Source organism: Anser brachyrhynchus, assembly GCF_964034855.1.
Source record: "Anser brachyrhynchus genome assembly, chromosome: 8".
Classification (NCBI taxonomy): Eukaryota; Metazoa; Chordata; class Aves; order Anseriformes; family Anatidae; genus Anser; species Anser brachyrhynchus.
The window spans coordinates 28691484-28701860 of NC_137702.1; the positions used below are offsets into that span (position 1 = coordinate 28691484).

The window sequence follows — 10377 nt, forward strand, 5'->3', positions numbered from 1 at the left end:
AGGCTGTGGTCTCTCCACTGGCCATTTATACTCCTGCAAGATGACTAAGTTCCTATTGCAGCTGACAGATTTCTCAGAGATAAACTCTATCAGTTATTGTTTGGCTAGCGAGCTGGGTATCACTCTTCCATTTTGTTTTTCTCCCAAATTTCCCCACAGCTGAAGATGGATATGTCTTTGCTTGTGATCATGTCTGAAACCAAATTTACCCTCATTTTGGACTGTAGCATTTATTTTATGTGATGTAGAAATTGAAGACCAGCTCTACACTTACCACTGGAATTAAATATTATATAAACACATACAAATATGATTTCTGCCTTCAGACTGGTTCACAAATTCCAAGTTGAGTGTGCCTGAGAAAGACATGCATTCCACATTTACCTTTGGAACAGCCAGCATGGATAATAGTTTGCAGCAAGCCACTGGGGATAACTGTGGGAGAACTGAGCTTTTGTTTGCTAAAGGACATAAACTGAGTGTGAACCACGCCACTCACTGGCTTGAATGATGTCAAAGGTTGGAGTAATGGATTGGCACAGCCCAGCTTCATCTGCTGACCTGGGCTCCACGTTGGCTTTGCCCCAGAGAAGGGACCTACTGCCAGCAAGCAGAGGCACTGCTTGCAGCTGCCTGCCACAATGTGCCTGCTCCAGGTTACGGCTATGCGTGCACCTATCAGCCTTGGAAATAGAGCATTTTAACTTCCTCAGGTGCTGGCTTCTATTGTCTTATTTTTTATTTTCTTCTGTGTTTCTGTGATCTGGGAAATGCAGTGCTCTCTCGGTAGCCTTAAGAGCTACCAATGGTATTGCCCCTGGTTATGATGTGATAATGCTACTACGATCCCGTTCGTTAGGAGAAAAGACATCACTCTTCAGTTTGATTGCCGTTTATTATTCACTGGGTATGGAGAATCACTCATTCTTGAACACCAGGGAATCGCAAATGGGGGAAACAGCATACGTACAGACCGACAGGAGAGAAACAAATTCTGATTGAAGTTATAACTTGGCATTAACGTGAATTGCAACAAATGGATCTTCGTCGCTGTTACTGATCTGGAAGTTAGCCATTCCATCCCCGGAAACATACACCTGCTTTCCAGTACATTTGTTGCCCTCCTTTTGTCCAGAAATAACATCACAGTAGGTACCAGCAGGCAGACCAGTTTGCAAATTGGTGTTCATGTACCTGTGTGAAAATCAGTGAACGCTGCTTCTCCGTTGATTTCAAAACAGGTATTTCAAACTGGGTAAAGGAATTCTGAAGCTGATGCTATTGCGTGACTTGGAAGGGCAATGTAATGCAAGGGAGTTCTGAGCCTGACCCTGCTTCTCTCCCTGCGCTCTCTTTTGGCCCTCCAGAACTGGGGTGCCACTGCGCGAATCTAGCTCAGGCTGTAGGAGTTGTTCGCATTGGAAGAAAAGGACAGGACAAAATCAAAGCACAAAAGAGCTTCACAACAGGACACGTGCTGCTAAAGGTAATCCTAATTGTGATGATCGTTCAATCCATTAGGGTTGAACTGGCTTGGACTGGCTTGGATTGGATTGGCAAGTTTGGATGAGGGAAGTGAGAGAGTGCCTCCTCTCCTGAGAACTACCAAAACTTCAGCTCCTACACCTTACGTCCTTGGGCACTGCTCTGTCCACAGCCTCAGCCTCTTCTAATGTGAACTCATATGTGGGTGTACTGGAGATGACATGATACGTGAGGGAGACCGCAGGAATGGGACACTCAAGATGCTAACGGACAATCTGTACATCTTCAGACACTCCACTCAGACACCTTAGCCTTGCTTTCGATAGTCTCTATTCACCTGACTGTGCTCTAGCTCAAGGACATCCCCCTTCCCAACACCTGAGCCCTTTCAGTGTTCCGGTTGGGGAGCTATGCTTCTCCTCGCGGATACGGTCTCTCCCACCGACTTACCAGTCGTCGTTATTAAAGACGATGAAGCCTTTATTGCCACGGCCAAAAGCTACTTGATTGCTGCCGTTGTCCCACCAGTTTGAGAAAGGCTGGCCGTCTACCACGTTACGGAAGATAACCATGTTCCTGAAAATGCAAGGAATGGCTGTCACTGGAGTTGCAAGAGCTCCACAGCCAAGAGGCTCATGATGCAAAAGTCACTGCTTTTACTGCGTTTTGCTCCAGAGTCTCCTACTTTATTTGCCGCCAGCGATGTTCACAAACCCAGCCGTTGCCACAGGTGGTGTCCGCATTGATTGTAACAGACTTTGTTGATCCATCCGAGTTGCTAGGTGGTCCGATCCAGTCGTTGGCATCCTTTTATTGAAAAGAGACATTTGAAAGTTCTTACTGGAAAACGCAGAGCAAAAAGCGGGAAGGATGACGCATCTAATTTCCACCCACCCGATCCAACACGGGACAGAGAAATCACTTGAGAAGTTCAGCAAAGGTGAATCTTCAGCGTTACAAACTTACCTGCCCGTTTACAAAATTTCTTGTCCAACGATAACTTGACATCACACGTGTGAACCCATACGGATGAGCCAACATGAAACCAACGGCCATTTTATAAAGCCTGATGGGCCAAAAGCATAATGAGACGTGGCAAGAGAAAGCGTGCCGGGGAACAAACAGACAAACAAATCAGCAAGAGGAAGAGGCATCACCCAGACAGCCCAGCATTCCTTACCTGGCGTCCCAGAAGGTTAGAATGGAAGCTCCACCAGCCCCGTGCCCCCGCTGGTTGTCATGGTTATCCACAAAGACCAGGGCTCTGTCAGAAGGCACAAAGCCCCAGCCTTCTCCCCAGTTCCTGGCCAAAAACACAAAGACTTGAGTCTACCCTGCCAAGCTGTGCATCCAGCGTATCCTAGGCAAGCTGCAGGATGGTCACCCTTACTTTAAGTAGGACATCTTTTCTCCATTCCACTTGCGGATCACTGTCCCCAGTTTTGCACCGTATTTGAATTCGGTCACTCGGCCATTTCCAAAGTACTGACTGCCTGTGATCGGCTCGCCGCCCAAGTCAATTACCTAGTACATTAATGAACATTCCTTACAATTAGAACAGAAAGGGTCAAGGAAGAGTTGCTACTTTTGCTAAGGATATTATATATTTTATTTTTTTTTTAAATTGCATTGATTGCTATTTTGTTCATTTTACCTCTACCTCACTCTTACCTTTTTTTCTATCTCCATCCTCAATCTATTTACTGTGTCTGATTACTACTGCATAATTATAGCTTGGGTAGTAAGAGCTTTATCGAAAATGTAAGCACCTGTACCTCTGCTTCTAGCACATGGACAACCTCAGTACTTGTTTTAATGATGTAGGTAAAGGACAACTATCTATTTGCCTTAGATCTTTTCGTAACACATTTTTAATATAATGTATCTGGAAACTTTAGCTTTTGCTGACTGGAATCTGTTTTTTGGTTTTCTTACTCGGGTTTCTTTCTCAAATATCATACACAAATTGGGAATTTGAAATTAACACTGTCTCTGCCATGGGAAAACAGTTTCAGACCATTATGCAATCAGTTGCCATTTCAGATGTAATCACCATTTATAATACTCTGTTGCAATTTATGTACTCATAATTTAAAATTCTGAGACTGAAATCTTATCTTTTTGAGATTGTCAGAATTTTTATATTTAATTCAATGTAGTAAATTACATCTCAATAAGATTTCCAGGTTAATTAGCTCCAGAAGGTGCAAAACATTTGAGGCACTTTTCATGTCAATGACCTTCTGCAGGCAGATTAAATATTTCAAATTATGGTTATTAAATCTTGACATCGCTTTCTATAGATCAAGATTGAAAGTTGCTAAGGCCCAGCTCAAGCAAAGCACTGCTTTAGGTGCAGGACTGAGTCTACACTCTGTCTGCAAAAAAATATGTATGCAAACTACAATTAAGAAAAGAGATTACCTCCTGATAAATGAAAGGCTTAGCTCCTGGAGGAAACCACTTAGTATTTAGATCTTTCAGCTTGTCTAAAATTGCCTTCACATCCTCTGGCCACATATGCTTGGCAGCATCAATCCGGAACCCTGCTACGCCAATATCAATGAGGTAGTTCAGGTACTCCGCAACTTTGGAGCGCACATAGTCCTTCTCCAGGGCCAGATCAAGAAGATTAACCAAACGGCAGTTTCGGACCTATATTAAAATTCCGAAATGAAACATTTTTCACCTCGCAACCCAAATCTAATGTTCTGCATGTTTCTTTGAATTTCTCTGTGTTACAATGACAAAAGGAAACCTTCACTGTTCATCATTCACCATGCATATCTTACACCTTGGACAGTCATCCAGACTGACATCATGGACAGTCCTCTACATAGAAGGAGCATTACAAAGCCTACGTTTGCCCAGCATACACAGATGCAAGTGATGAAGGAATGTACCAGAGAGCCATATATTAAATCTATAATCAGCTTTTTAATGCAAGTATAAGGCAAAAATATCATACGTTACTTTTAGTCCAGTGTATTAACGTGCAGATTTATTATTATTTCAAGTACACTTATTTCTTTTGTGATGCAGGTAAGATTTCTGGAAATGATATTTCAAAATCTTCAAAATATATCGAGTTCTATAGTCTTACTAAACATTAAACTCTTATCTTCTGTCTCTTTTTTTACCTTAGTTTCTTGTAAATACAAAATGATGGTCATGGATTTTCACAAAAAGAGTATTTTAGAAAAGTGTTTCAGTATACTCAATATATGTTTAATAAATCTTATGTTGGGTTTCCACGGCTATGCACACATCTGCGTGGAAACAGCAAGGTACATCAGCCTATGTTGCAACCTGTACTAAAGAACCTGCAATAGAGATGACTCTTTAGAGCTGCTCAAGATTCCAGAGACATTTATGTCTCCCCCTCTTCTGCCATTTCCCTAAAACTCCTCTCCCCTAAACTTAGGTTAAGGCAAGATTAAATACATTTGAAAGGCGTAAGACATTGCTCTAGCAAAACAGGTATTTATCTTTATAAAATAATTTCAGTTCTGTAGTAGTTTTAAAGTCCTGACCATATAATCAGATACAGAGGAACACACAGACTCCCCTTATCTGCACACAAGGAGGTCATGGGAGGTACACAAGGTAGCAAGGGAAATCTCTGAAAAGAACGTTGGTTTTTGATATTTTAGCCTTACTGTTTTTCTTTAGTAAATACTAATCTCTCTCTTCTGAAACTGAGACCAAAGAAAGCTTCCAAATTATAGCAAGGGGTAAGTAATAATTCATATTTTTTTAAAGCATAGAAAACACAAATAAGAATCCCTAAATAGATTTAATGATCTTTAAAACCGTCCTTATAAAATACCTAAGCACATTACTTAAATCTAAAGGTGAGCCATTAGCTCAAGTAGAGCTATCCCTTTGCTCTAGATAAAGAAGTGGAATTCATGATAGTAACGCTAACCTCTATTATCAATTAGGATAGTTTTCCATGAGTTTTATTTTCTATATAATGTCTGACAGCAAAGGGGAGCAAAGAAATAACAGCCCTGAAACAGATGGACATAAAAAAATGCGTTTATAGTTTTAGGTTTACCTGAGATGCATCATGGTAATTCTCAATGTCTCCACTTTCAGATTTACATTTACCATCATTAAAGTCCCAGGCAGAATATGGCACAGCTGGAAAGTCTTCAGTCTTTGCATTGAAATAGCTTCCACAAGTAGAATGGTTGCCAGCACCAGCACTACCTCCGCACATATGGTTGATTACCGCATCCACATAAATATGTACCTAGAGAATAATGCTCACATTTCAGTTGAAGAAGGTTACTTTCCATAGCGCTACTAACTGAATAATGTTCTCTTTCTCTTACCTCCTGCCATATCCTCCTATTTCTGCTTGCTTGCTTCCCCCAACATTTCATTTAAGATACTTCTTTTTATTAACATATGGCAGTTGTGGTACAACACACAACTCGACAGATAGAAGAAAAACATCTTTACTCCACTGCTACCTTGTCTTCCCTTCTAAATTAGCTGATGTCTATATCCTAGCGCTACAAACACCACAAGGTTTTCTAAGCACTTACTCCAACACTGTTGCATCTGGTCACCATGTCTCTAAATTCAGTTTCATTTCCAGATCGTGTGCAGAGCTTGTAGCTGACTGGCTGGTATCTTTCCCACCACGGTTGCCAGGGGTCAGCAACAATAACATTTTCATTTGGAGGTGAGATCTGTGAATAAGATGGTGTCTCTTGGTAACAGGATACCAATAAGGGTTTATTTATGTTTGCTCAGTATTGTTAGAAAAAGAACATGAAAATATAAAATAAGGTCCCTTTAATGGAAGCAACTCACAATACCTAACCCATACAGACCCCCAGTATCCTGTTCTTAAACTGTAGTGACCTGCAATTAAAAGACTTAGGCGCAGATGTTCAGCAGTTAGAAGCATACTATAAAAATTATGTCCATGGACATAATTTCGTAATCATCTTTTGGACTGCATGCCTCACAGATCAAAGAGTCTGAAATGATGCAAAGCTGGGTCTTTTAACGGCATACTCGGACACTCTGACATGCAGAGAGAAGCTTGCCAGCTTGGGTGAACAGAATTAGTAGCCTTTTAGTTTATTTATTTGAAATCTTCAGCACTTTGGTACTTTTCTTGAGAGCTCATTTTTCTTAGTCATAGTTTAATTTTATGTTTATCTAGTTCTTAAGCACTTCTCTTGATTTAAATATCAAGCTGATAAGTTTAGGTTATTCACAGCAGTATAAAAAAAAAAAAGATTTAGCCAGTGATAAGCAACTCTAATTCATTTAAACATAATAGCATATAGAGCAAAACGTGCTTTGGAGTGATGAAATAAATTCACTCTAACATGATGATGGCTGAGGAATATATTTGCCAGCATTTACTACTTGCACTACCAATTTCTATTTTTCTTTTTCAGTACCTGTCCTTTGGTAAATTGAACGTTTTCATTTGAAAAACAAATTACCATCTATGAAGCAATTTTACTACCTACTGATAGGAACAGACATACCTGAACTCCTCCAAATCCATTAGGACCTAAATAGCGTTCACACTCAAGAGCAATATCGGCCCAGCGCCATTCAAAGAGATGTACAATAGATGTCCTCCCAGCCTGAGTGTTGGGGTTGTACTGTGCCCAGCAAACCCCTACAATTAACAGAAGAAAACAGATACCCATGGTGTGCTCTGTGATCAGTTGTGCTCTTCTTACTGCTTATCTCTTCTCCTGCAAGAGGGTAAAGTACACGTTACAAAACAGGCATTTACTTTTAAATGTTAATCTCTGGCATCGTATTTATTTAACTTCACTTGATTATCATTTTGTTTGAGAATTAGTTTTATCTAAGCCACATCAATTTCATGTACTAACGATAACTTAATTTTTCTAAAATAAAAATCAGATGTTTAATATAGGCTGTCTCTAGTGTGAAAAGTAGCATTTTTATTAGTATAAAAACAAAACTAATCACAAATATCAAAGTATTGAGTGGTTTATATAGACTGAAATTGATGTTTCGTTTTTCATTTTAATGTATAATACTCTGTTGCTATTTATCCTTGCAAGGCATCTTTTTTCACACTCCATTACTATGACTTGTGCATATTTAGAAAAGGACTTTGAAAAGTCGTATGTTCCTTATCAAGAATTGCCAAGAAAATTCAGGTATTTTGGAGGTCATGATAGACATGATGTCCACCATTCAAACACAAACACAAATCTTGAGGATTCCTCAAATACAGAAGCGACCATAACAACCCCAAACCTGAACCACTGAATGTTTAATGCAACGTTTTCCTGTTGTGTGCTTATGTTATAATCAATGATAGCCATAGAATTTTACTGGTACGGAAGCAGATCCATGTCCTTGTTTTCTTAAAGTAAATAATAAAATTGAGAAAGCAACAACTAAATTACACAAAGCAGTAGGAATGTATTTTGACCCAAATAGCCCAGGGCCTAGTGCTTGAGGAGGAGACTGAATATAGCATCTGGTTTCTTTGGAATAAGGTTTAGGGCTGTTCTGGTGTCAATACAAGCAACGACATGGGAATGGAGGTGTTGAAAGCCCCATCAGACTCTGAAGGTTCTAGCCTCAAAACGCTTTTAAAATGTGGAAGAAAAAAGAAAAAAAAAGGAAGAGGTCTGCATTCCCATTGGGAGGAAGAGAGAGCCAGGCAGAGATGCACCTGACGCAAGTCGGAGAAAATGGGAGGGGATTGTTGCTCCTGAACAACTCTACCGTGGCCTGCCAACTTGTTTTCTACCAGGTTAAAAGTCAGTGGTACAAAACTCTGCTGGTATTTACAAAATACTACAAGTGCTAATAATAGTATTTTTTTCTTACAAGGAAAAAAAAAAAAGGCGGCAAAAGAGCATGCATTACTAAATTAATCACTATCTTTCATGCCTGCTTTCATGCCTGGAGTCATCTATTTAATAAAAAAACCTCATATGACACAATCCAAAATTATAATTTATCAGTATCTAAAATTTCTTACAGAATTACAGTCCAAGAGCAGCCACAATTTTTATACAGCTTAAAACAAGCCTATGAAAACATTACAAAAGCTATTGCAATGTTACACTTACATGAATTACAGATTGGTATGAACACTAATGTCCGCAGCCTAAGCGCAGTTTGTTCAGCATTTTTAGAATATCCTATCGATACCAAGCGTGGGCTTCCAGGCTGTCCTCCTCTCGCCTCCAGCCAGAAGCTCTGCTCCGCGCAGCCTCTCACTAAGTATTCCGCCGTAACTGCTTATTTATTCCTGGGCCGTGTGGCGCGGGGTTTGCTTCGTGCTGTGAGAAAACGGCGCGTTTTGGGCTTCATTGGAGCTCCTGGAGCAGGCCGAGAAGCAAGCGGGCAGCGCAGAGCCGGCCCCGGAGCACACGCGGGGGCCGCGGCCGGGACCGGGCTGGTGGCGCTCCCCCCGGCACGGCTCGGCTCGGCACGGCTCGGCTCGGCACGGCACCGCCCACCAGGCTGGGCCCCGCCGACCTCACCGTGAAGGAAACCGCACGGAGGCTTCGGGCCGCACCGCCCCTGCGAGGCCTCGCCCGTGCCAGTACTTAATGGCGTAATGCCCCCAGGAACCCTGCTTAGCTTTGTTTGTGAGGGGAAGGCCACAGAAAAATCAACTTTTATTTTATTTGAAGCCCCTTTTTTCTCTCCTCTTAACAGCGTAAACCCTGCTGAAGGTCTCAGACGTGGCAGACGCTCCCCAGTGCTGGCAGAGCACGCTCACATAACCCGCTTACACCAAGGGACCTGAGCTCAGCCCCGTGACAATCCAAACAGCAGCCCCCTCAGGAGGACATCAAGAGTATCAGATTTATGAAGCATCTGAAACGTGCCTCGCTTTGTTCTGGGGCACTGATGTGACTGACACACCTCACATCATCCCACAGGCAGGGAGCTGCAATCCTAGAGCGTGCCCCAGTGCCAACTGGGGTCAACTCTTGCTGGCTGGCCAGGGGTAGCGCCTGGCAAAGAACACATCTGACATGACAGAGAATGTAAGAGGTCACCAGCTTTCCCACCTGTGGTTCATCAACAGATAAGATTAATTGGTACCAATATTGTGCCTTGCCTACACAGCAAGTAGCATTTCCCTCTTCCTCTTGCATAGATTGCTTGCATGCCACTCAGGTTTAACTACACAGATAATCAGTAGGTGTAGTTATAAAATCCATGAAACAGGCTGTTGACATTCTATCATCCAACATGCAAAGAACGCTGTTGTCCTGTGACACTCACATATAGAGAAGTAGTTTTATTTTTCCTGGCCTACTACTCCAAAAACAGGTAAGAAACTAACAAACACGTATAGCCACCACACAGGAATGCAGCAATAAGCTGAGAAGAATTCAAGTAAAGGCATTTTTGAGTATCTGTTAATCGATATCATACAGAAAAACAGCTATGATAAAATAATTTTTGGTCCAGCAATCAATTTAGGCTGTCTGCAACTGGGATAAGACAAAACATCTTTACACTAGCACGTTATCACACCATCAGTTGTGAATCCATATTTTATAGAATAATTTTATCTTTAAATCTAATGGACCTTCTTGACGAGTGTCATTGCAACGTTTCCCATGTGATTTTGGAAAGCTGCACTAGCCTTCTCAGTATGCAGCAAATCTTACTTTGTGCCCTTCACAACATTGATTTTTATTATAAACATGGCTCATCAGGGCACCTATGCTGGTTTAACAGTGTTTGAACTGTTCTGCTTGTTTCAACGACTTCAGTCGCACTAGTAGCATCTTTCAAAATGTGAATAAACAATGAATTATTAAGGAAAAATCAAAATAGCTAGTTACACAGAATGAATTCATGCCAGTGCACCAGTCCAGTTTGATAAGGTTTACACTA

At 41.3% G+C, this 10377-nt stretch overlaps 1 protein-coding gene across 1 annotated transcript; it reads right to left on the reverse strand.

The window, feature by feature from the left end:
• Positions 1-876: 876 nt before the first annotated feature.
• Positions 877-10313, reverse strand: LOC308199045 (pancreatic alpha-amylase-like). The gene is made up of 11 exons (XM_080602484.1): positions 8586-10313; positions 7005-7220; positions 6042-6188; positions 5546-5743; positions 3910-4140; positions 2876-3009; positions 2666-2788; positions 2452-2551; positions 2171-2292; positions 1936-2061; positions 877-1194 (listed from the first exon to the last, which is right to left on the reverse strand). The coding sequence occupies exons 2-11, from the start codon at positions 7170-7172 to the stop codon at positions 1005-1007; spliced, it is 1539 nt and encodes a 512-aa protein (XP_080458610.1). The 5' UTR covers positions 7173-7220; positions 8586-10313; the 3' UTR covers positions 877-1004.
• Between the last annotated feature and the right edge of the window lie 64 nt (positions 10314-10377).